At 65.5% G+C, this 27,793-nt stretch overlaps 1 protein-coding gene across 5 annotated transcripts; it reads left to right on the top strand.

Moving 5' to 3' along the window:
* The first annotated feature begins 1,732 nt into the window (after nt 1-1,732).
* BAHCC1 (BAH domain and coiled-coil containing 1) lies at nt 1,733-26,181 on the top strand. Of its 5 annotated transcripts, XM_071573479.1 has the most exons (28): nt 1,733-1,863; nt 3,704-4,018; nt 10,735-10,914; nt 11,693-11,815; nt 12,067-13,689; nt 13,768-13,873; nt 14,298-14,506; nt 14,592-14,750; nt 15,168-15,373; nt 16,008-16,356; nt 16,439-16,824; nt 16,858-17,140; nt 17,678-17,862; nt 17,982-18,118; nt 18,267-18,368; nt 18,914-19,028; nt 19,134-19,305; nt 19,697-19,858; nt 19,977-20,302; nt 20,645-20,752; nt 20,831-21,084; nt 21,185-21,260; nt 21,351-21,459; nt 21,543-21,665; nt 21,750-21,917; nt 22,202-23,352; nt 24,151-24,387; nt 25,157-26,181. In XM_071573479.1, the coding sequence occupies exons 2-28, from the start codon at nt 3,844-3,846 to the stop codon at nt 25,361-25,363; spliced, it is 7,431 nt and encodes a 2,476-aa protein (XP_071429580.1). In that variant the 5' UTR covers nt 1,733-1,863; nt 3,704-3,843; the 3' UTR covers nt 25,364-26,181. The 5 variants fall into 5 exon arrangements, with proteins under 5 accessions (XP_071429580.1, XP_071429579.1, XP_071429576.1 ...); XM_071573478.1 differs by having other exon boundaries at nt 13,771-13,873; nt 16,439-17,140; XM_071573475.1 differs by having other exon boundaries at nt 16,439-17,140.
* The last annotated feature ends 1,612 nt before the right edge of the window (nt 26,182-27,793 follow it).

Below are 27,793 nucleotides of genomic sequence, written 5' to 3'. Positions count from 1 at the left end.
GCCCTTGGGTCACACAGCCCTCAGTTTGCACTGCACCCTCCCACTTTGCCCTCCCCAGCATTGCACACAGCCCCCCCTGCACTGCACAGCTCCCCACACACACACTGCATGCCCCCCCAACATTGATCCCCACCTTGCACAGCCCCCCAACATTGCACTCCCCAACATTTCATGGATTTTTGAGAATGGGCCCTCCCACTCTCCCCCTCCCACACTGCATCCCCTCCATGCTCCATAGACCCCCACACTGTCCCCCTACCTTGCCCCCCAATATTGCAACCCCTCCCAATGCAGAGACCCTCACCTTGCTCTGTATGACTCCCCTCACTGCACCCCCAACACTGGCCTGTGCGATCCCCCCAACACTGCAACCCCACACAGTGCACATCCCCCCCCACTGCTCCACATGGCCCCCCCACAGGGCACCTCCCACACTGCACAGCCCCCCACATTGGAGCCCCCCTTCCACAGCCTCTCTTTGCTCTGCATGGCCCCCCACACAGCACAGACCCCCAGCACTTCACAACCCCCACCCTGCTCCTCACATCTGCCCCACATTGTATCCCCTCATTGCACAGCCCCCAATTGCTCTGCATGGCCCCCCCACATTACGCTGCACCACCCACCCCACAGGGCCTGCAACTACCGCAGCCCCCACTGCAGCCCCCATTGCACCCCAATGTAGCCCCCACTGCAGCCCCATCACAGCCCCCACCGTAGCCGTCACTGCAGCCCCTATTGCACCCCCATGTAGCCCCAACTGCAGCCCCCATTGCACCCTATCGCAGCCCCCACTGCAGCCCCATCACAGTCCCCATTGCACCCCAACATAGTCCCCACTGCAGCCCATCGCAGCCCTCACTGCAGCCCCCATTGCACCCCAACGTAGCCCCCACCGCAGCCCCCACCGCAGCCCCCATCGCCGGCCCCATCGCCGCCCCGTGCCCCACCTGCGGGCTCGGCCCCGGCCCGTTCCCCTCTCGCCGCTCTTTGATCGCTGCCCCGGCCCGGGGCGCTCCGGGGTGTGCGCGGGGGGGGGGGGGGGGGGGGGGGGGGCCTGGAAACCGCCCCCGCCGCGCGTGTCCCCCCCCCGAGGGGGCGCCTTGAAACGGCCCGTGGCGCGAACCAATCAGCGCCTTGTTTACACTGCGTGATTGACAGCTCTCTGGCGCGGCGCCAGCCAATGGGCGCGCGGGGGGGGCGCGCGCGCTGCGGCGGGGCGGGGGCCGGGCGGGGTGGGGGAGCACACACGGCGCCGGGCTGCGCACTGCGCATGCGCGGCACCGCCTCCCCTCCCCATTCATCCGCCGGGCTTGAATCGGGCGCCGCCGTGACGGGCCGTGATTGGCTGTTCTGCTGGCGGCGCTCCAGCCAATGGGGTGTGGCGCTGGCCTGACGCGCGGCGCGCGCGCCGTGGGTAAGAATGGAGGGGGGGGGGGGGGGGGCATCAATGGGGCCGGCGGGGCGCGAGCGCCGCGCGGCGGCCAATCAGCGAGGGTGGCGGGGCGCGCGCGCGCGGGGCGCGCGGGGCACGCGCTCATTAGCATGCGGGGCGCGCCCGCCCCGGCGGAGCGCGCGCGCGGCGTGAGGAGCGGGAGGCGCGGCGGGGACCCCACACCCCCCCCCCCCCCCCCGCCCCGCACACACCCCCCCACACCCCCCCCCCCCTCCGCCTTTCCCACCCCCCCACCTCCTTCCCCTCCCTCCCCTCCCCCCCGCCGCCCCCCCCCGCCACACACCCCCGGTTGGTTCCCTTTGCTGCAGGAGCAGCCGGTGCATGGGCAGTGCGCGGGCACCGGCAGGAGCACGCCGCGCACCCCCGCCACGGGACCGCACTCGCCCCGCGCGCGGAACGCCCCTCCGGTAAGTAACTGCGATCCGCGGGTGGGTTTTTTGTTGTTGTTGTTGTTGTTGTTGTTGTTTGGGGGTTATTTTAATTTCGGGCGCTCCGGGGTTATTGTTTTTTTTTTGGGTTTCGTTGGTTTTTTGTTGGTTTGTTGTTTTTTTTTACGCCTTAACAATTTTTTTTTGGCACTATTTATTTTGGTTTTTTGGGTGTTAATTTTTTTGGGTTTTGTTTTGCGCTTTGAGCATTATTTTTATTTGCGTTTAGCGCTTTATGGATTTTTTTTTCTCTGCTTTCTTGGATTTATTTTTTTTATTTTTGTGACGTTAATTATTTTGGATTTTTGGATTTTATTTTTTCCATTTATTCTTTGCAAATTCCTTTTTTTGCATTTTCTCCTCATTGTTTATTTTTCTTTATTTGTTTGCACTCAAATATTTTTTTTTGCATCTCTTCGGCATCAAAATATTTTCTCCGTTCGTCTCTTTCCTTCAAAAATATTTTTCCCTGTATCTTTTTCCACCGGAACATTTTTCCCTGTATCTTTTTCCACCGAAATATTTTTTCCCTTCATCTTTTCCCATTAAAACATTTTTCCTCTTTGGTCTTTTTATATTAAAACACTTTCCGCCCTTGAAACCCGCCGCTTTAAAACGCATTGCCTTAAAATTTTATTCATTAAAATTTCGTGCGTGAAAACATTTGTCCATTAAATCACTCGCTTATCAAACGTTGCTTCACTGAACCCTTTGCGCCTTCAAACATTTCCGCACTGAGCCCTTTTTCTGCTTAAATTTTTCTCTTTAAATATTTCCCCTTTTTGCTTAATTCACATTAACATTTTTCGCTTTGCATTTGGTTTTTTTTACCTCAAGAAAACCCGCGGTTTTAACGATATTTGTGCTCGGGTTTAGCGCGGAAAACACGCGTATTTTCCGCCCTGGGCCGCGCTCTCGCCCCGGGGCTCGCCCGCCGCTCCGCGCCCCCCGGGCCGCGCTCGCCCCTTTGTTCGCCGCCGCCCGGCCCGTGCCCGGCTCTCCCCCCGGGATCGGGATCGGGATCGGGCCCCGGCCCCGGCGCTCCAGAACAATGACCCGGCGGGCGGGCACCGGCACGGCCCGAGCAGCGGGGCCGGACACCGCGGAACAACCGGGGCAGGGCACCGGGGACACACCGGGGACAGCGAGGGCTCCGGGCACCGAGAAACACCGGGGGAAACGGGCTGGAGGGAAGCCGAGGGAATACCGGGGAAGTGGGGCTGGGGAAGGAAGGAAAGAAGGAAGGAAATAAATAGTGGAAACGCGGCGAGGGAGGCGCCGAGCCCCGGGGAGACAACGGGAACCGGGGGGAGCCGAGGGCGAGCGGGGGCCGAGCCCCGGGAGACACGGTGGGTGAGCCGGGGAGATAAAAGAACCGAGCGCCGGGAAACCGGAGCTGGAGCAACGCGGAGAAAAGGCCGGAGCAGCGGGAACCGGGCCCCGAGCAGGGGGCGGCCGTGCCCCGGCTCCGGGGACCGGGGTGGAGAACCGGGGGACCGGATAAAGGAGGGGGGGCTGCGCTCCGGGAGCACAAGGAGCGGGGGGCTGTGCCCTTCGGAAACTGGGCACCACGATCTGGGGGTACTGAGGAAACTGGGCACTGCAAACCGGGGGTACGGCGCGAGGGGATAGCACGGAAACCGGGACCGAGCACCGGCTGTGCCGGGGACACCGCGGCCCTGCGAACCGGAGAGAAAGGGGGTTGTGCACGGGGGAAACGGGGGGTGCGGTGCTGAGGGGAGCGGATTTGGAGGTGCAGGGAGGGCCGTGCCCCCACCCCGGCCGTGCTCTCACTGTCTCCTTTCTCTCCCCGTGCCAGGAGCGGAGGATGAACCGGCAGCCCCGGCGCGGAGCGCGGCACGACGCCTGCCGAGCCGGCCCGGCGCGGCGCTGAGCTGAGCATCGCCCTCCAGCCGTGTCGGGGTCCCGCCGAGCCCCCCGCGGGTGGCTGTACCCGGCATGGACGGCCGGGACTTCGCGGCTCCGCCGCGGCTGCTGTCGGAGCGGGGCAGCCTCGGCCACCGGCACGGCACCGGGCGCGTGGCGGGGGCGGCACACGGGGCTGTGCAGCCCCCTGGACACTTCCAGCCCACCAAGTACTTCCCGGCGCCCATCTCCATGGCCACGCACACAGGTCAGAGGGGTCGGGACGGCCGCGCTGTGCGGGGGGCCGGGAGGGCTGCGGGGGCTCGGCACGGGCACCGGGAGCTCGGCCTCCCTTTGTGCCGATCCCGCTGTCACCGCGCCCGGTGGTTCGGGGCGAGGGCTCGCCCGCACTCGGGGGTTGTTTCCCCCCACCCGTCCGCTCCGCCGGCGCGGAAGGAGCGCGACCCGCGTCTGCTCCGGAAAGGTTGCGGTGCCTGGACGGGAAGGAGGCGCGTTCGGGATGAACAAGGAGGCCGTTCCGTGCGGGGCCGGGGGGCGGCGGTGCAAGGGGAAGGTCACCGAGCCCCGGCTCGGTGAGATTCGGCGCCGAAGTGTCAGCGTGAGAGGGGGCTCGCGGCGCGTGTTCGGCGGGGCCGGACAAAGCACAGCCCACGGCCCAGCACCGAGCGGCACAGGAGGGAGAGGAGAGGAGGGCACCGCGGCCGGGCTGCCCTGCGGCTTTGTCTGCGGCATGTGCTCGGCTGCGGCCGGGCAGGGCTGGGCTGGGCTGCACAGCACCCGAACTGGGCTGCACAGCGGCTAAACTGGGCTGCAGGGCACCAGAACTGGGGTGCACAGCATCTAAACTGAAATGCACAGCACCTGAACTGGGGTGCACAGCACCTAAACTGGGGGGCACAGAACCTGAACTGGGGTGCACAGCACCTAAACTGAGGCTGCACAGCACTCGAACTGGGGTGCACAGCACCTAAACTGGAATGCACAGCACCTAAACGGGGGTTCACTGCGCGGGGTGCGCCGCCAGTGGGTCCCCCGCTGCCAGCGCTGGGCTCGGGGATGGAGCCGGAGCGGCAGCAGGGCCGGACGGGTGCGGTGTGCCGGCTCGGCACGGCTCGGCTCGGCACAGCACCGGGGCCCCACTTCCCGCCGGCGCGGGCGGTTGTCTGGCCGCGGCACGGCGGCGGCAGCGCCGGTTATTGTCGCCGCCTTGATGAGCTGTGAATACTAATAAAATTATATCTGCTTTAATGGGATTACAATTAGTGCGTGGATTAGGGCGGGGGGCACGGCCGGGCCGGCGCGGGGGGGTGACAGCCGTGGGGGCTCCGGGAAGGAGGCAGAGCCCGGGGGGCACCGGGGGCTGCCGGGGTGGCGTCGGGCCCGCGGCCGGAGCGGTTTCGCTTTGTGCCGGGGTCGCAGTGCCGGGACCACCGCGGGGCTGAGCGGCCACCCTGCCTTGCTTCCCTCTGGCATTGGGGAAGTGGCGGGGCGTGGGGGGGCTCGGAGCCTGGCTCTGGGGTGGGGGCTCGGCTGCTCGGCCATGCGGGGGATCCTGGGGGAACGCCAGTGCCGAGCAGTGCCGGCTTCCCTTCGGCTTCCCTGCGGCTTCCCGGCGTGGCCGTGGCCGTGTCCCCGTGCCGGACCGTCACACCCGCCGCGGCCTGCGCGACACATGGGAGCCGGAGCGCACCGGAGGTTGTTAAAATAACATGGATCTGGCTAAAAATACCCAGGCAGAAACGCGCCGAAAAAAAAAACCGAAAAAAAAAACCGAGAAGCCAAACCCAACAACAGAACGAGCTAAAAATATTCCGGCTTTGGCAGGGCCGGCGCTGCCGGAGCGCGTCCCAGCGAGCTGCGCTCCGCGGCCCCGCAGCGCCGTCGGGGCGCACAAACCGCATCGTTCCGTGGCCGGCGGGAGGGGGTCCCTGTGCACAGCACCCCTGGCCCCCCTGGCACGGCCCAGCCGCGCTGCCGGCAGCCGTGGCAGCGTGGCGTGGTAATTAAAGCCGATGATTGATAATTACCCCACCCAGCGCACGGAGCCAGCCTGCGGTTGGCCGTGGCGTGGCGGTGCCCGGGGGGCATGGCGGGGCTGGGGGAGCTCTGGCCACGCTCCCCCAAATGGCTCCCGGCGTGGGGCCGGACTACACCTCCCAGGAGCCTTTGCCGGGGCCGGTGGCCTCCCTGGGAATGGGAGATAAAACTGTTTTCCTTGATTTTATTAAAGCCGTAACTCAGGGCCGCGCGTTGTTGGAACCGAACGCTCCAGCCGGCGTCAGGTTTGGCATCGGCACAGGATGGGTGGTGGCATGGGGGCTGTGGCACTGCCTGGCGCTGGGGGATCAGGGACCCCCAGAGCTGCCAGAGCCCACCCAGGGTAGGTGCAGCCCCGATTGTGGTGGGTCCCACCACCCTGGCACGCCCTGTGCCAAGCAGGGCCAGGGGTCCCAGTGCCTCTGCCACAGCCATGGGGTGGGAAACTCGGACTGAGCCACGCTGGGGCCTGGATGCGATTTTTGTCCTTCGGATGTTTCTCTGGACTGGTGGAGAGTTGTGAGTGCGCTGGGCTGATTGTCACCATGGCCGAGCCCTCGGTGCGTGGCCTTGGGAAACGGTGGCGCCGCTTTGCTGGGAGCAGCGTGGCTGTGCTGGTGTGTGGTGTGACCCCAGGGGTACTGGTGTGCATCCTGGTGCTGGTGTGCATCCCAGTGCCGGTGTGCAGCCTGGCCATGGCCACGCTGTTATGTGCATCCCAGCGTGCATCCCGGTGCTGATGTGCAGCCTGGCCATGGCCATGCCACTGTGCATCCTGATGCTGGCGTGCAGCCTGGCCATGACAGTGCAGGTCCCGGTGCACATCCTGGTGCAGGGTGTGCATCCCGGTGGCAGTGAATCGGTGGCTGGATGTGCTCCCACACCTGTCCCCTCCCTGGATTACCCCACAGACGGGGCACTGTGTGGTTCCCCAACATGATTTTTGAAGAGGGGAGCTCAGGGGGAAGGATGGGGCAGGTAGGGACAGTTTCTCTGGCCGCGTGGTGACACAGGGCTGAGTGCCAGTGCTGCAGCCACTCCGCATCGCTGCTTCCCTGGAGACGGGTCTGATGAGGGGCTGGAGGCCATGGCATGGCTCTGGCACGGCTCTGGCATGGCTCTGGTCGGGGGGCTCCTCGCTCTCCCCAGCCCTCTGAGCCATCCCAGTCGTGCCACTGCTTGTGGTGCACTTGCAAAGTAAGTGTCAAAGTTAAAGCAGATTTGGATATTAACTGGGCTGTTCCCGGTAGCCATGAGGGGCCGAGGAACACACGCATGGCTGGTGAGAGCAGCGGGATGTGCAGAACTCCACATCCCACGGGATCACCCCAGATCCCACCGGATCACCCCGGGTCCCACTGGATCACTCCGGGTCTCTCAGAATCATCCCCGAGTGGTTCCACTGTTCCTTAGTCATGAGCTAGATCCATGTGGAGATGCGGCCACGTGCTGGGCCCTGGGATGATGGGCAGCTGCTGCCAGCCCCTCTTGCTGCCCAGGGAACACTGGGCATGCGTGTAGGCTCCACAGGGAATTTGGGGGTCTCGGGGGACCCCTCAGCTCCTCGGGACCTCCTTGGCCCTGCCTGCACCCCACCTGCCTCACAGCATCACCCCAGAGCAGGCTCTGACCCCTCTGGGTCCTGGGGTCCCTCCTGGGTGGAGCAGGGGGTGATGAGTCCTGGGGGGCCTCTTGGGGTCACTCCCTTCTGTTACCCTACATATGTGACACTGAGTGATACGGAGTCACCATCATCCCCACGTTTTGGGGGTTCCCCTGGGGGTCCCATATGCTTTGCATCCTGCTTTGACACCAGGAGTGGGGTGGGACATCAGGACCCCAGGACTGGACCCTCTCTGTCTTCCTTGTGCTCCAGAAATGGTTTTGCAGAGTACACGTGTACCAGGTTGTGCACTGGGCGTGCAAATCGTGCAGTGGGTGTGCAAATGGTGTATGCAAGCAGCCCATGTGTTCCAACTGTGCCAGCACCCTGTGCCAGCCATGCCAGGAGTGTGCACCATCCTTGTGGGCCCTGTGCACACACAGCCCTGGTGAGTGTGCAAGTGCTGAGTGTGCAGCAGCTCCAGCCAGGACATTTGTCTATGGCCCTCTGGAGCAGATAACCCATCAGATAACGCTGGGATTGCCCCCCTGGCTCTGTCAGACACATTCCGGCAGCGTTTCACCATCACGGCGTTCATTTAGTGCCGTAACAATATGGATTCAGCTGGAATTACAGCACCGAGGGAGCCAGAGCCCGTTTATTCCCTGTTTGCCAAATTTTTAAAGGGGCTGTGCGGGTTGTGAATGACATGGGGGGGTGCTGGGGGCTGCATTCCATTCCCTGCCTGGCTCAGGGGACCCCGGGGGTGCCCAGCTGTGGCGTGAGGGTCCCTGCCAGCTCCCAGCCCTCCACCCGCAGCCCCGGCTTCGTTAGGAATGTTCCAGCCCTGAAATAGCTGAGGGAGAAACCCAACCCTGCGCACGTCTCCCCCCCCCCCCCCCCCCGCGGGGACCTGGGGGCTGTCACCGCCTTGGGGACCCCGGAGCAGCCCTGGGGTCAACCCCTCGGGGCCACAGCCCCTCCCACACACCCCGGCCCTGAAACTTTCTGCCTTCCCGGAACATTCCCATCTGCGCTGCACTTGGAGTGGGGGCGAGGAGCAGCTGCAGGGAGGGGAGCACCTCTTGTTGCCCTCCACGGGTCCCCCCAGTGACCCACCCCTGCCTGCAGACCCCCAACACTGTCACCGCAGCCGCGCTGAGACCTGGCCCTCTTGTCACACGTGTGACCCTCTGTGGATTTGGGGCCAAGGGAAGTTTCATGCCGGAGCTGGGAGCGATGCCGGAGGGGCTGAGTCACGGCGCTGGCCTCGGGGAGCCCGGCCAGGGAGTTCCCAGGGTGACGCTGCTGGGGGGGCTGCAGGGGGGGCCGCGGTGGGACCCGCAGCCCATCTGTGCTGTGCTGGCAACCAGCCCCACGGTGCTGTGCCCGGCATGGCACAGGGCTGCTCTGATGCTGCCGGCTCTTCGGTGACATGAGTTGTGCGCGGTCTCAGGCTCTGTGGCACAGGGCTCCTCCAACACTGGTGGCTCATTGGTGACACGAGTTGTGCACGGTCCCAGGGCCCCGTCACTGTCCTCACTGTCACCGTGGCTGGAGGGGACAGAGCAGGGAGTTCTCCTTGCCCATGCTCCATGCTGAGCTGTGGCAGAGCACGAGTGTGCAGGGGCCGTGGTCAAGAGCCGGCGGATGGGAATGTGGGGACGGCAGTGCCGGGGGACCCATGAGTCAGCGGGTGGGTGGTGGGGAGCGGTGGCCCCACAGCCCCCTGGGACACCCTGGCCCGGCCGCCATCGGAGTGGGGTGGAGTGTTATTTTTTTCCAGCCCGTTCCACAGCTTCCAGAAAAGTCTTGTTCTGGAAACCTCGTTTTCCCGCCCGGCACGCTGATGGCTCCACGCCTGGATGGGGTCCCCTGGCATGGCCAGGGTGCAGCGGGTGGGCCGGCCACAAGCAGCACCGGGCAGGGATCCCCCGGGATGCCTTGGCACGATGTGATGTGCCCACCCATCCTGGTGCGTGTCCGGTTCCCAGGGCTGTGGCCATGGCCCCGGCCCACGCGGCCCTGCCTGGCTTGGCCTCGCCGCAGAGGAAGGAGCGAAGCTGCCTGAAACCACATCCCGACAGTCATCCCAGAGGCATCCCGGCGGGATTAGCTGGGGAGCGTGGGCCGGCTTAGAGAGCAAAGCATCGCTTCCTGCCCCGGCCGGGCGGGCGGCCAGCCCGCGCTCTGCACCACGCCACGCGTGCCGAGCTGTGCCGAGCCGTGCCATGGCCACGCTGCCCCACAGGGACACGGGGAGTGGGGCCATGCAGTGTGGAGCCACTGCTCCCGCATCCCAACTTCCCCCATCCCGGCTCCCCCATCCTGGCTCCTCCATCCCGGCTCCCCCGCCCCGCCGCTGGCCACCAGCTCCAGAGTTTCCACCGTGATCTCACGGCTTGGCCGGGATGGGAGCAGGATGGGGGGCGGGATGGGGAGCGCAGCCATGGCCCTCCCCAGGGGTGCTGGGGCCCCCCTGTCTGTGGGGGAGGTGGCAGGGTCAGCATGGGAGCTGCTCCTGCCCCTCCCTGCACATGTGTGCACACGCATGTGCACACACCCACGAGTGCACACACACACGTGCACACTTACATGTGTGCACACACCCAGTGTGGCACAGCCTGGGCCCCTCGGGATTGTCCCGGCACTGGGAACAGCTGCGTGGGGAGCCACACGTGTGTGCAAAGTCTCTCATGTGCCAACACATGTGTGTGCACTCAGGGCAAGCACAGGGCAGGGCAGTGGTGCCCCTCTCATGCCCAGGTGCACGTGTGAGCACCGTGGGGCTGGGGGTGTGAGTGGCACGAGGGGTGTGGTTGCACAAGGGCTGTGTGAGCTCACGGGGGGGATGTGCACAAGCAGCGTGTGTGCATGAGGGACACCGTAACACGGGGGACATGATGACATGAGGGGTGTGATCACGAGGGATGTGTGGCTCACAGGCTGTGCACAAGGGATGGGCTGTCCATGCACGAGGGATGTGTGTGCACAAGGGAGGTGATGCTTAAGGGATGTGTGCTCATGGACCACGTGTGCCTGAGGCATGTGTGTGCATGAGGGACACGATCACACGAGGGACACGTGCTCGGGAGGGCTGTGTGTGCACCACTGCAGCGTGGGCTACACAGCCCCGTGGGAACCATGTGCACGAGGGTGTGGCAGGTTGTGTGTGCCAGCAGGGCCCGTGCAGCCCCCCAGCTGTGTCCTTGGCCCCCCCAGATGTGTCCTCAACCCCCAGCTGTGTCTTTGGTCCCCCCAGCTGTGTTCTCAGCACCCTCCCAGCTGTGTGCTCTCCCCCTGACTGTGTGCTCTCCCCACAGCCAGCAGCAGTCTGATGGGGAGCGCTCCCCCCTCCTCCTTCATGGGAGGCTTCCTGAGCAGCAGCCTGGGCTCGGGGGGGCCCAGCCACCCCGCCGGCCCTGCCGCCTCCCCCCCAGAGCCAGCCTTCTGTGGACCCCACTCTGGCACCTCCCAGATCTGGTTCTCCCACTCCCATGAAGGTGAGTGCGCGCCGGGATTGGGGGGTGTTCAGGGGGTCCCTGCAGGTGGCCAAGATGTGGCTGGGGCTCTGTCCAGTGCCAGTGGATCATTCCGCACCAGTGCCTGTGTAGATGGGATCCAGGCCCCCTGGGCAACAGCTTCGGAGTGTTGCTGTGGGTACAGCTAGCACCATGCCCCATATCCCCCTAGGCATCCATGGGAACCAGGCTCAACTCCTGCAGTTGGGGTTTGGGGTGGCTGGAGGGGCTTGTGCCGGGATGCAAATCCCCACCCTGCGAGCTGGACTGGGGCTGGTAATGATGAACTCAGGCAGGGGCCCCTGTGCTAGGGCAGGTGACAGCGTGAGGACCGCCAGGACAGCCCTGGTTAAACCGACTCCCCATGCCCCCCCATCCTGCTGGCGTCCCCATCCCGCTGGAGGAGTGGGAGCGGGGCGGCGGTGCTGGCGCGGGGCCCTGGCAGCCGGCCCGGCTGGTAGTTTGACTGGCTGCCAGCTGGCTCCCGGCTTTCCGGGGGGGCACGGGGAGACGGGGACGGGCAGCACACGCGGCTGATGGACAGCCCGCCCGAGCCGTGCTGAGCCGAGCCAAGCACGGCCACTGCTGACACGAGGCTGGGGGGCCTCAGCCCCCTCCCCGCCCCGCGGCTTCCAGAGGGTGTGGGAGGTCCCAGCATGGAGGGAATCACGGGCTCTACAGAATGTTCTCAGCTGGAGTGGTGTGGGTTTGGGGTGCTGGGCGAGGTGCCACCCCAGCCCCCCTGACCCTGTGCCCTCAGCCCCAGGGTACCCCCGCTTCTCCGGGAGCTTGGCCTCCACCTTCCTGCCCATGGGCCACCTGGACCACCATGGCAATGGCAACGTGCTCTATGGCCAGCACCGCTTCTACGAGAGCCAGAAAGGCAGGTACCGGGGCCACTGGGGTACCCCCCGTGGGGCTACGTGTCCCCAGATGGGCAGAGCTGGGGGCTCAGTGCCTGTCCCAGTGCTGGTGTTGGAGTGGGGGGCTGCTGACAGAGCACATGCCTGGTGCTTGAGCAGTGGCGGTGGGTGGTGGGCACCCATCTCTTCATCCCACTTTTCCCATCACTGGCACAGTGACTGGTTGGGTGGGGGGCCTGGGGGGGATCTCACTCGTCACCTTCCCCTCCAGATAACTTCTACCTACGGAACCTTCCGGCGCAGCCCCCCCTGCTCCCCACCAGCCACGGCTTCCCTGGCATTGCCCGCGCCGCCCCGGGGCCCCCTGCCGGCTCCTGCAGCCGGGAGCGGGACAGCAGTGCCCTGCCCAAGACCTCTAAGGACTACGAGCGCTTCCTGGTGGGCAAGGAGAAGGGGGGCAAGGGCGACCCCAAGGAGCGGCTGCCCGAGGAGGACCCCAAGGAGCGGCACAAGGCGGTGCTGTCGGTGCCGCCTGAGGGGCACTGCAAGGAGGGGGTGCCACCGCGGGGGTCCGGCGACGGGCGCCCCAAACCCTTGGCCTCGTGCCTGCTGGGTGCCAAGGGACTGGATGGTGACGGTGCCCGCGCGGCACTGCCCAGCTGTGCCGGGAACGCCCTGCCCCGCGCCACCCGCTGCGCCCCCAAGGAGCGGGAGCCGGGGGTCCCCGAGGTGCCCCAGCCCTACGGTGAGGCCGTGGAGCGGCGGCAGATGCTGCACCACGCCGTGTCCTACACCGTGCCCACGGCCGGCTCCTTCCCCTGCCTCCCGCTCCACGCCGGCCCCGAAGTGCTGTGCCCGCTGTCTGAGCCCCCTGCCCGCGAGCTGAAGCTGAGTGGGGCCACGCTGGTGCCCTCGGTGGGACCCCCGACGGACAAGAGCCGCTCGTTCCAGGCGGACTCCGGTGGGATGGAGCGTGGGGACAGCAAGGAGCGGCACACCGAGGCGGGCACCGAGCCCTACGGTGCCCCCTTCCACCACCCACTGAAGGCCGAGGGGCCAGCAGAGCGGCGGCTGGACTGGGGGGCTCCGGGCACGCGTCTGAAGGGGCTGGAGTACCTGGGAGGAAGCACAGCTGAGGGACCCCCCTTCCCTGGCCGGTGCCCAGCGCCCAAGGCGGGGCTGGAGAAAGGCTACTTCGAGGTGCCGCCAGCCCCTGACTGCTCCCGCGCCCCCCGCCCTGACCCCCTGGGCGTCCGCGTTGGCCCCTCCTGCTGCACTTTAGAGAAGGGCCCCCCCAAGGACCCCCCAGCACAGAAGGTGGCTCGGATCCGGCACCAGCAGCACCCCGAGGCTGAGGCGGCCGAGGGCAAGCGCAAACCCCTGGAACTGGGTGCCCTGGGCTACAGCGGGCATCCCCTGCCCCCCTGGGGGGTGCAGGGCCAGGGGCCCCCCCTGGCTGTGGCAGAAGAGCAGAAGGGGGGCCCCTACCTGGACCCTTTTGGTGCGGGCCTGGTGCGGGCACAGGAGGTGCCCAACGCCCCCGACGAGGTCTCGGCCATGAAGAACCTGCTCAAGTACAGCAATGGGGCACTGCTGGGGGGGCAGAAGGGCCCCCCCTTCGTGGGGCTGGCAGGCACCAAGGGCAGCTGCGCCCACCAGGACACTAAATTCCCACCGGGGAAGGGGCAGCTGGAGCTGGAGCGGCCAGACTGTGCCCGTGGCAGAGAGCACGAGTCGCTGGGCCCCAGTGGCACCGAGGGCGAGGTGCGGCAGCCACCCGTGGGCATCGCCGTGGCCGTGGCGCGGCAGAAGGACACGCTGGGCCGCCACGAGCCCTACGGCAACAGCGGCACCGGGGGCACCGGGCGGCAGCGGGCGGCGGCCGGAGTCAAAGGTAAGGGCTGGGGAGGGGGCTGTGGGTGGCAGGGGGTGGTGGTGCCACACTGATGCCACCATGGTGTCCCCATGGCAGCAGGCGCTGCACGCCCCGTGCACCTGATGGAGATGGAGGCTGAGGACGAGCGGGGCCGGCTGTGCGAGGAGCGCCTGGGGCTGCCCGGGAGGGACATCCTGCTCCAGTGAGTCAGGGGGGCTGCTGGGGAGCAGGCAGAAGATGGGAGTCCCTGGGGTGCAGGAGAGGGATAGTGGGGATCCTCAGGGTGCAGGGAGAGATCTCGGGGACCCTGGACATCCTTTGGGCATGCAGAGTTAGGAGATGGGGTCCCTCTGGGTGTTTTTAGGGGTACAGGGGAGAGCGATGGGAGAGTTCCTGTTGGTGCTGCTGGGAGTGTGGGGTGGGAAATGGGAGTCCCAGTGGATGCTTTTTTGTGTGCATGTTGGGAGCTGGTGGTCCACGTGACTGTCCGTGGTCATTCAGGGGTGGGAGAGGGGTCCTTTTTGGGGATATGTAGATGTGAGGTGAATCCCTGGGAGTAATTTTGGGGATAAAGGGGAGAGTGATGCCAGTGCTACCCCTACACTCTCTATTCCCTCTTCCTGCAGGGACAACAAGGACCTGGTGGAGTTTGCCCGGCTGCACCCATCGGGGGGGTGTCCTGGGGAGCTGACCCCCCACCTGATGATGGCAGGAGGCTCGTCACTGCCAGCAGGGCAGCTCGGAGGGGACCCCTCTGCCCACGCCCACCCTGCGCACACACACTGGCTGCCCCGCACCCGCAGCCCCTCCATCTGGATGGGGGGGCACTCCTACGGTCAGTGGGGGGGCTTTGGGGGGGCTGAGTGGGTGCTGAGCCCCCACAGCGGGGTGCTGACAGACCCCCTCCCCAATCCCTGCAGGCATCGGGCACCCAGCACTGCACCAGAACCTGCCCCCTGCCTTCCCCACCTCCATGCCCAGTGCCATGCAGCCCGTGTTCCCCCTCGCCCAGGACCCCCCCGCCCAGCTGGTCATCCTTCCCACTGAGCCCCCTGCCCACGGCACCCCCCACACGCTGGGTGAGGCTGGGACCTGCACTCTGTGCTGGGGAGGGGAGTCCTGGGGGCTGGATGGGGCTGGGGGAGAGGAGATGGGGGATACTGGAGTTACTTTTGGGGGTTCATGGGTGTGCAGTGGTGTTTCTGTAGGCACTGTTGGGGGTGCAGGGTGGGAGATGTGTCCCCGGTGGGAGATGTGGGTGGTACTGTGGGATTCGTGCAGGAGAGGATGATGGGGACAACAATGGGATCTCTGTGACTCTTTTTGGTGATACAGGGGAGTATGATGGGGTCTTTTCAAGTACTTTTGGGGGTCTAGGACTAGGAGATGGGGGTCCCTTCTGGTTGTGCCAGGATCACAGGGCTGGGGTGGGGCACTGCTGGGGTCTGAGGGGTGACCCTGAAGTCACTCTCCAGTTGATACTCTGCCATCTGCAGCCGACGTGATGGACCAGGCATCGCTGTGGCCCCCCATGTACCCAGGTCGGGGTCCCAGTGCCCACCTGCAGCACACAGGGCAGCTGCCCGTGTACCCACGGTCACAGTTCCTGCGGCAGCAGGAGCTCTACGCCCTCCAGCAGCAGCAGCAGCAGCAGCATCGGGCAGCCCAGGCCCTCGAGATCCAGCGCCAGGCACATGGCCAGGTGCCAGGGGTTGGGGCATGTTGGGGGCCTGAGGGTGGAATGGGATGTAGGGCTGGCTGGAGGATGCAGGGCAGGCTCGAGGGTGGGCATGTGAGGCCGGATATGGGGGTTGGGGTGGGAGGTGTGGGGCAGAGCTGGGGGATGCAGGGCAGGACGGGAAGCCTGGGGATAGGCAGAGGGGCAGGGCCTGGGCAGGCATGTGGGGCAGAGTTGTAGGATGCTGAGCTGGATGGTGGAGCAGGACTCTGGGCTGTGTGGGGCTGGATGGCACTGTGGGATGCAAGGCAGGGATGTAGGATGCAGGGCAGAGCTGCGGGATGCAGGGCAGAGCTGCGGGATGCAGGGCAGGGATGTGGGATGCAGGGCAGGGATGTGGGATGCAAGGCAGAGCTATGGGTTGCAGGGCAGAGCTGTGGGATGCAGGGAAGGGATGTGGGATGCAGGGCAGAGCTGTGGGATCCAGGGCAGGGATGTGGGATGCAGGGCAGAGCTGTGGGATGCAGGGCAGGGATGTGGGATGGATGCAGGGCAGAGCTGTGGGATGCAGGGCAGGGATGTGGGTTGCAAGGCAAGGATGTGGGATGCCAGGCTGTGGGACAGGGACTGACATGTGTCTCATCATTGCCTCTCACAGCGGAAGCCGGAGGAGCAGCCCCTGGAGCTGGAGGATGGGGGTCCCGAGAAGCCACTCAAACCCTCCCACAAAGCAGTTGCCTTAAACCCGCCAGCCAAGGGCCTGACCTCAGCGGCCCCCACGCCCCCCAAGCTGTCCCCCTGCTGCCACTCGCCGGCCCTGCGGCACCCGGCCAAATGCCCAGTGACACTGCCCACGGCCCCCTGCACTTTACCTGCCTGCCCTGCCGCCAGTCCGGCCGTGGCCCCCCGCTCGCCCGCCGCCAGCCCCCTGCCCACCCCCATCAAGGGCAGCGAGGGCGAGGCTGAGGGGCAGCCCCTGCGCCGGTACCCCAAGCCCTTGGAGCCAGGTAAGGCTGTAGCACCGACGGAGGGGAGGGAGGCTGGGGATTACCGGGGAGTTCCTGCTGATCATGCCCCCACTCCCCGCAGACTTGCCCCCCGGGTATGGCTACCCCGCCACCGCCATGGGCTACCCTGCGACACACTCGGCCGAGCCAGCAGACCCCGACCCCGTGCACGCTGGCTCACCCCCCGCCGAGCCCGAGCAGTCCCGGACCTTCAGCCCCACGGCCGAGGCGCTGCGGGAGCCGGGCCCCCCGCAGGATCCCCCGGCCGAGGATTCTGGGGTGCTGCTGCACCGGCACCACCTGCTGCTCCCCCCGGGGCCCCTGTGCAGGGAGCGGGGGGCAGCGCCGGCCACGGCGGACACCGAGGAGCCCTGCGGGGGGCACCGGGACGCAGATCAGGGAGGACCGGAGCAGCCGGAGCAGCAGCATCCTCTGCCCGGTGTGGAGGGCTCCCTGCTGCCCCCCACTGTGGAGGAGGAGGAGGAGGAAGAGGAAGAGGAGGAGGAGGAAGGTGACAGCGATGGCTTGGAGCCAGAGGGCAGCTGCGATGAGGAAGAGGATGGTGACATGCCCAGTGGGCACCAGGGCTACCCGGGTGGGCTGGAGGCTCTGATCGCCGCCGGCATCGACCTGGGGGAGCTGCCAGCGTTGGAGGAGCCCGAGGAGCGCCCCCCGGCCCCGCCTTCGCCCGCCCCCCACCCCTCAGGGATCCCTGGCATCGCCCTGCTCAGCGAACTCGCTGACCTGGAGCTGCGCCGGCGCCGCTGTGACCTGGCCAGGGAAGGTGGGTGACCCCAGGTGCCCCCGTGGCCTCTCAGTGTCCCTGGTGCACTCTGGTAGCCCCAGCAGCCCCCAGTGTCCCCCAATACACCCTGTACCGAGGGCGTGGTGGACTGCATTCCATGCCATGCTGCAGTGCCATGCTTCACTTGAAGCTGGGGCGCTGCTCCAGCGCTGGCTCCAGGCAGGCACCGGGATTCCCTTCCGGCTCGGCTTCCCCAGGGAATGCCGGGGGCCCCGGCAGGGATGGCCACACACCGCCAGTGTCCTGGCTCATCCCCAGCCCCGCTGGTGTGTGGGAGGGGTGGAGGGGGAATCCATCCTGGCTTTGGGCTGGGGCACTGTGATGTGAGGGGTTGGCTGTGGGGTCTCACTCGGAGGGATTGGTGGGATGGGGCAGAGGGGTGGCTGTGAAGTCCCCCTCCCCATGGATGGGGTCACCAGATGGGGCATGGCATGTCCTTCCTGGCCACAGCTGAGGGTCTGCTCCCGGCACGGGGTCTGGATGTCCATCCCCGCTGACCCTGCTCTGTCCACACAGGTGAGGATGAGGAGCTGCTGGCCTTCAACCTGCAGAACCTGGCCACAGTGGCAGCTGCCTGGTCACTGGTGGAGGCGGCGGGACGGGAGGGCAGCCCACCTGCCCTCAGCCCCCTGCCCATCTCACCCCCGCCCCGCGCCCGCGTCCCCCGGCGCAAGTACACCTGGACCCCCAAAACCAAGACCGTGAGTGTCTCCCAGCAGGGTGGGAGCTGGGACGAGCTGTGCCTGCTCTCTGCCCTGCAGCTGAGGCTGTTGGCACTGCCAGCGATGCCAGCTGCCTCCAAACCCTTGTGGCCCCCCAGGTGTGCCCGCTGAAGGCGGCCATGGAGCAGCTGAACACGCAGGAGGTGGAGGTGCGGATGCGCCTGGCTGAGCTGCAGCGCCGCTACAAGGAGAAGCAGCGGGAGCTGGTGAGGCTGCAGCGGCGCCATGACCATGAGTACGTCCTGTTCCATCCCCTTCCTGGGGCTGGGCCGTGGGGTAGGGGCAGCATTGGTGCTTAATCTGTGTGGTGAGTTTGGTCTTGTCCTCAGCCTGGTGGTGGGAGGGTCTCTCTCTGCTCACGGTGTCTGTTCCTGGTTTTCCAGGCGTGACGAGAGCTCCCGGAGCCCGGCACGGCGCGGGCCGGGGCGGCCAAGGAAGCGGAAACACTCCAGCACTCTGGGCAGGGCCGAGAGCCGCAAGGTCAAGTGAGTGACCCATGACACATGACCCTGTCAGCTGGGGGGTCTGACCCTCCTGGTGCTCGGGAACCCCCATCACACCCCAATCACCTGCCGTGTTCAGTAGGGCTCATCCACTCACTCCCATGGAAGATGGGAGGGTCTCGGTGGGAGCAGCATTCCATGGAGCCCCACAGCATAGGCTGACCCTGTCACACTCTATTCTCCACTCCCATCAATCCTGTGCACTCAGCCAAGCGCTGGGAAGGTGTGTGGGAGTGCTGGGGGGTCCCAGACCCCCCCTTGTTAAATCATTGCTAAATGGGGCCATGGTTAAGATGGAAAAGGGGAAAAATTATTAATCTCCATGTTCTTTGTCACAAAATGTTGGTAGGCATGGGGAGCAGAACAGGGAGATGGCAGCTGAGGGGTGCAGGAGCCAGCCAGAGTTGGGTACAGGATTCATTTGGGCTGCAGTGCAGGAACCCTCAGGGGGATGCAGGATTCTCCAGGGGTGCAGGACCCCTCTGGGGGTGTCCACAAACACCATGCCCATGTCGTGCTCCCCGCAGGGCAGTGAAGACCAGCCTGTCCCTGCTGTGTGCCGAGCTGAGGGGGGACCCCGAGCCCCAGAAGAAGAGGAGCAAACTGTCAGGGGGGACCTTCGGCAGCCTCCAGGGCTCCCCGGTGAGTCCTGCGTGGTCTGGGGGCTCCTATTCTGCCCCTGGGCTCCCCAGAGCCCCCCCAGCACAGGGCCCCCTGCCCTGTGTGGTGACTCACGGGCTGTTGCAGCTGAAGCAGAAGGTGAAGAGCAAGGGGCTGCCCCCTGGCCTCAGCCCCTTCCGCCGGAGGGACCCCAACCCCGGCGCCCGCATCCAGAAGAAGCTGAACCGACCTAAGGTCTCCAAGGGCTCCAAGTACCAGGGGCAGGACCCCGGCCCCCGACAGCCCCCCCACTTCAGAGGCAAGGGGAGCACAGGATGGGGTGTGGGGTGGGGATGGGGTTGTGGGGTCTGGCACAAGGATAATGGTGAGGGATCTGGGATGGGAACGGGATGCATGGTCAGGATGGGGATCTGGTTGGGATGGGGGTGTGAGTTTGCAGTTGGAGTTCAGAGTCACGACTGGAGGTGCTGGGTCCAGCACAAGGTTGGGGGTACAGGGTCCAGACATGGGTCTGGGAGTGCAGGATTCAGCAGAGGGATGGGGATTCAGAGTCTAGCATAGGGCTGCAGAAGGTTCAGGACAGGTGTGGGGGTCACACATGGTCCCAGCTCACCCCATGCTGCACTGGGGGTGTGGAGGCCACACCTGGGTGCACAGGGATCCCTCACAGCTGTCCCTTGTCCTTGCAGATGAGCCGGAGGAGGACACAGACAGCGAGGAGGGGGATGAGGAGCCGGGGCTGTCCCTGCCTGCAGGGCCGGTGGCTGTGCTGGGACCCTCCCCATCCTCTGTGGTGAAGATGGAGGCCAATGAGAAGGCCAAGAAGAAGAAGGAAAGGCAGGGGCTGCTAGGTAATTGGGGCACAGGGGCGAGAGCCCTGGGAGGCATGTGCCAGGGCTGAGTGGGCAACTCTGGGGTTCCCCAAACCTTGTCACTTTTGTGGGGTGCCCTGACCCCTGTCCCTGCCAGGTCCCTGCTGCCTGGGCAGCGCCGAAGGGGAGGTGAAGATCAAGCAGCGGCCAGTGAAGCCGGGGGGTGCCAGGAAGCTGGAGAAGGTGCCAGGGCGGCGGAAGGTGGGGGGCTGCCCTGAGGGCAGCAAGAAGAAGCTGAAGGCCAAGAACAAGGAGAGCCTGAGGCCCCCTGCCCCTGGCGGCCCCAGCCCCTCAGGACCCCCTGGCAGCCTCTTTGGGGGCACCGACCCCCGGCTCCTGGGGCCGCGGGACGAGGGGGCTCGGCTGGGAGAGAGGGGCAAGAAGGGCACCCGCAAGAGCAAAGGGCTGCAGGCAGCCCTCAGGGTGAGTGGTGGGCTGGGGGTGCAGGGGCTGTGGGGTTTGGATGGGCTGGAGGTTCTGGGTTGGTTGAGGGGCACCTGTGGGCTGGGGGGTGCAGGGGGATGGGTGTGGGACTGGGATGTTCAGTGGAACCATGGGATGTATTTAGGGTGTTGGGGTCATTGGGGAGCACTGATGGGACCATGGAGTGCCAAGGGATGGGTGCAGGTTTTGCCCAGGCTGTGGGTGCTGGGGGAGCTGGGGAGCAGCAGTGTGGGGACTGGGGTGCTGGGAGGCACCAGTGGACCCCGGGGGGCTGTGGTCACATTGGGGTCCCATCAGCCAGCTCTGCCCCCTCTCCTACAGCGCAAGAATGGGGCACTCTCGTTGGCCCTCTCCCCTCGGAGCGCCAAGACCATCCTGAGCAAAGGCAAGAAGCTGGCCAAGGTCAAGAGTAAAGTGGCCACCAAGCAGGTAAGATCCAAGGGGGTCCCCTCCAGCCCTGACACAGCCCCTCTGTGCCCTCTACCCACCCTGAGGCCCCTCCCACAGTGCAAGGGCCGGGCAGTCAGCAAACTGCTGGAGAGCTTCACCGTGGAGGACGACTTCGACTTTGATGACAACAGCAGCTTCTCGGAGGAGGAGGAGGAGCTGGGGGGCTGCCTGGCAGGGGGCACACGTGGGGAGGTGCCCCACGCCTGTGCCATCCAGAAGGAGGATCTTCGGGATGGGCTGCACATCCTCATTCCCAAGGAGGACAGTCTGCTCTACGCTGGCAGCGTCCGCACCATCCAGCCCCCCGATATGTGAGTGGGGACACTGGGGAGGTCCCAGCCCTGGGGGATGTCCCAGGCATGGGAGGGGCACCAAGGTGGGCACTGATCACCCTCTGTGCCCCCTCCCCAGCTACAGCATCATCATCGAGGGCGAGCGGGGGAACCGGCAGCGCATTTACTCGCAGGAGCAGCTGCTGCAGGAGGCGGTGAGTGGGGAGCTTGTGGTGGGGGTCAGGGTTGGGGGGCACAGTGGGGTTCCCCCCAGCCTGTAGAGCCCAGCATGGTGCTCCCTGCAGGTCCTGGATGTGCGGCCGCAGTCGCGCCGCAGCCTCCCGCCCGGCACCCGCGTCTGCGCCTACTGGAGCCAGAAATCCCGGTGCCTGTACCCAGGGAACGTGGTGCGAGGTGAGGCTGGTGGGGGGAGCAGGCTGCGGGGCAGGGGGTCTGGGGGACCCTGTGCCCATCCCAACTGCCCTCCCGTGCTGCAGGCTCCTCCAGCGATGAGGAGGAGGAGGATGCTGAGGCCGTGCTGGTGGAGTTCGACGACGGGGACACCGGACACATCGCCGTGTCCAACATCCGCCTGCTGCCCCCCGACTTCAAGATCCAGTGTGAGGAGCTGGATTGGGATCCCGGAATCTGGGGGGGCACATGGGGGGCACAAGGCCGCCCTGACCCCCCGCTTCTCCTCACAGGCACCGAGCCCTCCCCAGCACTGCTGGTCTCCAGCTCCTGCCGGCGGGCAAAGCGGGCGTGTGGCGACGTGGGCACCCCTGGAGCGCTGCCCCCCACGCTCTGCCCGGACCACGGGCCCCAGGCAGCCCGGAATTCCGGCAGAAAGGCGACTGGCAAGGAGAAAAGCGGTATGGGAGGGGAAAGAGCACCAATGGATCACCTACCTGGATGGGATGCAAGGAGTGGTTTTGGGATGGGGAGAAGGTGCGATGCATGGAAGGGTGTTGGGATGCAGAGAGAGGAGGGGTGCAGGGGGCTGGGAATATTGGGATGTAGAGAAAGGTGCAAGGCTGGGGATGGAGGACCAGCCTGCAGGGAAGGATGTGTGGGAAAACAACAGCCCCAGAGCATCCCTGCCTCCCTCCTGCCCTCCCTCCCTCCTGCAGCCCCCCCTGACCGCTGTTTCCCACAGGCAAAGCCGTGGAGGGGCTGTCGGGGGGCCGGGGACCGGCACTGAGTGAGGCCACGGCCGGGCGGCGTGGAGGGTCCCTGCTCAGCTGGGCAGCCATGGCACAGACCAAGCGGAAGGCAGCGAACAAGGGCTCGGCCGTGCTGCAGAACCTCTTCCAGGTCAACGGCAGCACCAAGAAGCTGCGGGCCAAAGAGACTCTCTTCCCACTGCACCACCACCACCACCACCTTGCCGCCCCTGTCTTCGGCAACGCCTTCGGCGCCGACTCCTTTAGCCGCATCGCCAGCTCCTATGGCTCATTCGGTGCCGGCACTGGGCTGGTGCTGCCCGCAGCACAGAAGCTCCTGCGCTCCAAGAAAGCCGAGCGGCTGGAGGCGGAGGTGGGCAGGAGCGGGCGCAGGAAGGCGGTGAGTGGCGAGTTCCTGGTCAAGCTGGACCACGAAGGGGTGACGTCCCCCAAGAACAAGACGTGCAAGGCACTGCTGTTGGCCGAGAAGGACTTTGGGGCCAGGCTGGAGCGGCCTCTGGGCAGCCACGGCTACGGACACGCTGGGCTGGGCAACCGGGAGCGGCGCGGCCGCACGGCCACACACCCACTGCCTGTGGGGCTGGCGCTGCGCAAGTACTCGGGGCACGGGGACTTCACCCTGAACTGTGACAGCGACTGCCACAGCTCCTACTCGGACATGGACGAGGATGAGGAGGCGGCCGGGCTGGGCGCTGATGTCCCCTCGCGCTTCATGACGCGCCTCTCGGTGTCCTCCTCTTCCTCGGGCTCCTCCACCTCCTCCAGCTCTGGCTCCATCTCCACGTCCAGTCTCTGCTCCTCCGACAATGAGGATTCCTCCTACAGCTCGGAGGACGAGGACTCGGCGCTGCTGCTACAGACCTGCCTGTCGCACCCGGTGCCGGCGCTGCTGGCGCAGCCGGACGCGCTGCGACCCAAGGGCACCGCACCACAGCGCTGCTTCCTCTCCAAGGCGGCCGCCGCCGGCCCCAAGGCCAAGCTCAAGCGCAAGGAGGCCCTCAGCTTCGCCAAAGCCAAAGAGTTCTCCCGGCGGCAGCGCCTGCCCTCGGTGGAAAACCGGCCAAAGATCTCCGCCTTCCTGCCCGCACGCCAGCTCTGGAGGTGGTCGGGGAACCCCACACAGGTAAGGGGGGCACCCACCCTTGGCACAGCTGGCACCTTCCATGGGCACCCAAAGCTTGGCACAGCCGGCACCCGAGCACCTAATGCTTGGCATGGCCAGTGCCTGCCGTGGGCACTCTTCTGGGCATGGTTTGAGAGGGGAGGAGTGGGCACAGGTCCTGGGGGCTCAGGGCAGGGGCACAGGTGGAGGTGTGGGGGTGCCTGGCAGGGTGTGTGGGTGCACAGAGCAAGGTGCATGGGGTGTGGGTGTGTGGGTGCTGGGGCATGGGATGGGGTGCACAGAGCAAGGTGCAGGGGGTGCAAGGGTGCCTGGCAGCGTCCCTGTGTGCAAGGGGCAAGGTTCAGGATGCAGGTGCATAGATAGATACTTGTCTGGGTGCCAGGTGCTGCAGGTCAGAGTGCTTGACTGTGGGGCAGAGCCCTGGGTGCTCAGGGTGCTGGGGACACTGGCTGTGACATGTGGATGCCCAGTGTGGGGTGCTGGTGACACCATATGTGTCACTCGGCTGGTAGTGGTGGTGACACCAACTGTGTGACAGAGATGCAGGGGTGCTGGTGATACTGGCTGTGTCCCTTGGGTACTGGTGGCAATGGCTGTGTCCTGTGGACACTGGTGGCACTGACTGTGTCCCTTGGGCACTGGTGGCACTGGCTGTGTCCCTCGAGCACAGGGCACTGCCCACATGCTGTGGGCACACCCACCCCTGCTGCTGCTCCCCGCAGTGTCACCGCACTGGTGGGGCGGGTTTGGGGGTCCCTGTGCCTCCCTGAGCCACCCTGAGTCCCTGTGCCCCCCCAGCGGCGTGGCATGAAGGGCAAGGCACGGAAGTTGTTCTACAAGGCCATTGTGCGGGGCAAGGAGACGCTGCGCGTGGGCGACTGCGCCGTGTTCCTGTCGGCCGGGAGGCCCAACCTGCCCTACATCGGCCGCATCGAGAGCATGTGGGAGTCCTGGGCCAGCAACATGGTGGTCAAGGTCAAGTGGTTCTACCACCCCGAGGAGACTAAGCTGGGCAAGCGCCAGAGCGATGGCAAGGTGAGGGTGGGGTGGGGACAGGCAGCCATATGTCCTGTCAGGTAGCCACACATTGTGCCAAGTGGCCATGAACAATGTTGTGTGGCCACACACCATGTAAGGTAGCCATGTGTCATGTCAAGTGGCCCCACACTATGCCAGCTAGACATGCATCATGTCAGGGGGCCATGTGCCAGGCCAGGTAGCCATGTACCATGTCAAGTACACATGTGTTATGTCTGGTAGCCACAGACCACATCAGGTAGCCATGTACTATGTCAGGTAGCCACGTGCCATGTCATGTTATGCACCATGTCATGGTCACACATGATGCAGGGTAGCCATGCATCCTGCCAGGTAGCCACACACTGGGTCAAGTAGCCACGTCCCATGCCAGGTGGCCACGTCCCATGCCAGGTGGCCGTGTCTCATGCCAGGTAGCCATGTCCCATGCCAGGTAGCCATGTCCCATGCCAGGTGGCCGTGCCCCATGCCAGGTGGCCGTGCCCCATGCCAGGTAGCCATGCCCCATGCCAGGTGGCCATGCCCCATGCCAGGTAGCCATGTCCCATGCTAGGTGGCCGTGCCCCATGCCAGGTAGCCATGTCCCATGCCAGGTGGCCATGCCCCATGCCAGGTAGCCATGTCCCATGCCAGACAGCCACGTGCTGTACCAGGTGGCCATGTACCATGTCAGAAAGCCATGTCTCACCTCAGGTAGCCACCCCAGGTAGCCACATGCGGTGCCCGGTGGCCATGCCATGGCTGTGACGGTGCCTTGTCCCCGCAGAACGCGCTGTACCAGTCGTGCCACGAGGACGAGAACGACGTGCAGACCATCTCGCACAAGTGCCAGGTGGTGGGGCGGGAGCACTACGAGCAGCTCACGCGGGGCCGCAGGTATCAGGACCGCCAGGACCTCTATTACCTGGCGGGCACCTACGACCCCACCACGGGCCGCCTGGTGACCGCCGACGGGGTGCCCATCCTGTGCTGACCCCCCTGGGGTGCCCGTTCTCTGCTGACCCCCCCTGGGGTGCCCATCCTATGCTGACCCCCAGGGATGGGGACAGGGACCCACCTCTGCAGGTCCTGCCCAGCTCTTATGCAAAGCTTGGAGTGACATTGGGGGCGCATTGGGGGGCGCAGGGGGGGCTCCCCTACAAGCCATAACTTTCCCTAGTACCTCTGACTGTTTGCCAGCAGGTGAAGCAGAAATCAGGTGTGTTGTTCTATTTATTTTGCCTGTAAATATTGTATTTCTTCTGGGAAGTTTTATGGAAAACCGAGAAAGGAAAAAAAAAAAAAAGACAAAAATGATAAAAAAAACCACAAAAAAATAATAATAATCCTCGGGAAGGGGGGGCGGGGTGGGGAAGGGGGTCGTTTCAGTGCACTGTGTCCCCAGCCTGGGGGGGCGGGGACAGCGGGGAGCGCTGTACAGAGGGGCCAGGGCGGGGGTCGGCCCCGGGTGGGGGGCCCAGCGCCGCCGTCCCCAGTGCAATAGGGGGGGGACCGCGGGGGCACCCCGGGGGGCCGTGGGGACACTGGGGACACCACGGGGACCCCCCGGGGCCGGCGGACGCTGGCCCGTCCCGCCGCCGCCGCCTGCAGAACGTGTACAGGGGCTTTTCCAGTGTAAACACTAAAAAAGAAAAAAAAATGCCACAAAACAGGATAAACAAAATCCAAAAGGACAAAAAAAAGGAGCAAAGGGTTAAACAAAGGTTTTATGAGCCGCCACTCCTGTAAAGGCCTTTTACTATGGAACTTTTTTATGGATAACTTGGCTTATGAATAAATATATGAACCGTTGCTGGTGCCGGCTCCGCTCTCCGCTCTGCCTCAGTTTCCCTCCTGCTGCAACCACCCCTGGCACCCCCCGGGATGGGCACCCCGGCTGGCCCTGGGCACTCACCACACCCCCAGCATCCCCAGGGGCCTCCCCAGCTCGGTGTGGGAGCAGGAGATGGTCATGCAGGGCAAGGTCAGAGACCCCTGGGCACCCTGTCCTGGTGCCAGCTTCCTTCTGGTGCCACCTCATCCTGGTGGCACCGCATCCCGCTGACAGGGGGGGAGGCAGGGATGCAGGAAGGGACGGGGGGAATGCAGCCAGGATGCAGGCTGGGATTGTGGGATGGTGCAGGCAGGGATCAGGGATGCAGGATGCAGGCAGGGAGGTGCAGGATGCAGGATGGGGTTGCAGGATGAGGGATATAGGATATGGGAAGTGCAAGATGGGACCGGGGTGCAAGATGGGATCAGGGATGCGGGATGGGGTCAGGGATGCGGGATGGGGTCAGGGATGCAGGATGGGACTGCAGGATGGGACCAGGGATGCAGCATGGGATCAGGGATGCGGGATGAGGTCAGGGATGCGGGATGGGGTCAGGGATGCGGGATGGGATCAAGGATGCGGGGAATGGATCGGGAAGGGCCAGCGCTCCCCCCCGCTCGCTGCAACCCCACGTGGGGACAGACGGACAGGCACCACTCCCTCGCCATTGGCTGCACCTCCGCCAATCAGAGAGAGCCGAGCGGCGGAGTCGGGCGCCCATTGGCTGTCGGGGTGCCCTTTTGTTCTCAGCGCCGTTACCCTGTCCCTGCCGGCAGGGGGCGCTGAGGGCGGGGCGGAGCGCGCGCGCGGGGCGGTGCTGCCCCCTGGCGGCCGAGCGGGGACACGGCGGGGACGGGGAGGGGACAGAGGGACAGGGAGGGGACAGAGGGACGGGGGGACGGCGGGGGGAGATATTTGGAGGAGGGAAGCCGTGGGGATGGACAGACGGACACGAGGCAGGCAGGACGGATGCACAACGGACAGACGGGCAGGCGGGCAAGCGGCAGGACAGACAGCGGGGTGCTGTGAGGGACAGACAAACGGACGGACAGACAGGTGACTGGAAGGAGGCCGGATACATTGGAGCAGGGATGGGAGGGTGGCCGGACAGACGGATGGCCACGGGGAGGGACAGATGGACAGGCAGACGGGCACGGGGAGACAGGAAGGGATGGACAGCTGGACGGACAGACGGATGCGCGGAGGGATGGATGGTGGGGTGCAGAGCTGGCAAGGTCGACAGACAGATGGACTCGATGGATGGACAGATGGACACAGGGAGGAATGGACAGCTGGATGGACAGATGGATGTAAGGAGACTGGAGGGACGGACAGACGGATGCAGAGGGGGCTGAATGGTAAGCAGAGCTGGCAGGGTGGACAGAGGGACGCAGGGGTGGATGAACAGATGCAGGAGGGGCAGGTACAGGTGCAGCTGCCCTGAGCTGGGTGGGCCCAGGGAGGGGGCAGGACACCCCACACACCCAGGGGGATCCCCGGGATGGGGCAACCAAGGAACATCCCCCCCCTGCCAGGGCTTGACCCAGGCCCAAGCTGTGTCTCCCCAACACTTGCCATGACCCCTCGGCC

Source organism: Pithys albifrons, chromosome 19, assembly GCF_047495875.1.
Source record: "Pithys albifrons albifrons isolate INPA30051 chromosome 19, PitAlb_v1, whole genome shotgun sequence".
NCBI classification, from domain to species: domain Eukaryota; kingdom Metazoa; phylum Chordata; class Aves; order Passeriformes; family Thamnophilidae; genus Pithys; species Pithys albifrons.
This window is presented reverse-complemented; position numbering and strand designations above follow the sequence as displayed.

Bases quoted from the DNA above. Each gene is read 5' to 3' on its own strand.
- BAHCC1 (XM_071573475.1), top strand. From the start codon at position 3,844: ATGGACGGCCGGGACTTCGCGGCTCCGCCGCGGCTGCTGTCGGAGCGG. The intron at 4,019-10,734 runs GTCAGAGGGGTC...CTCTCCCCACAG, and splicing joins CTCCATGGCCACGCACACAG to CCAGCAGCAGTCTGATGGGG. The intron at 19,029-19,133 runs GTGAGTCCTGCG...GGGCTGTTGCAG, and splicing joins GCAGCCTCCAGGGCTCCCCG to CTGAAGCAGAAGGTGAAGAG.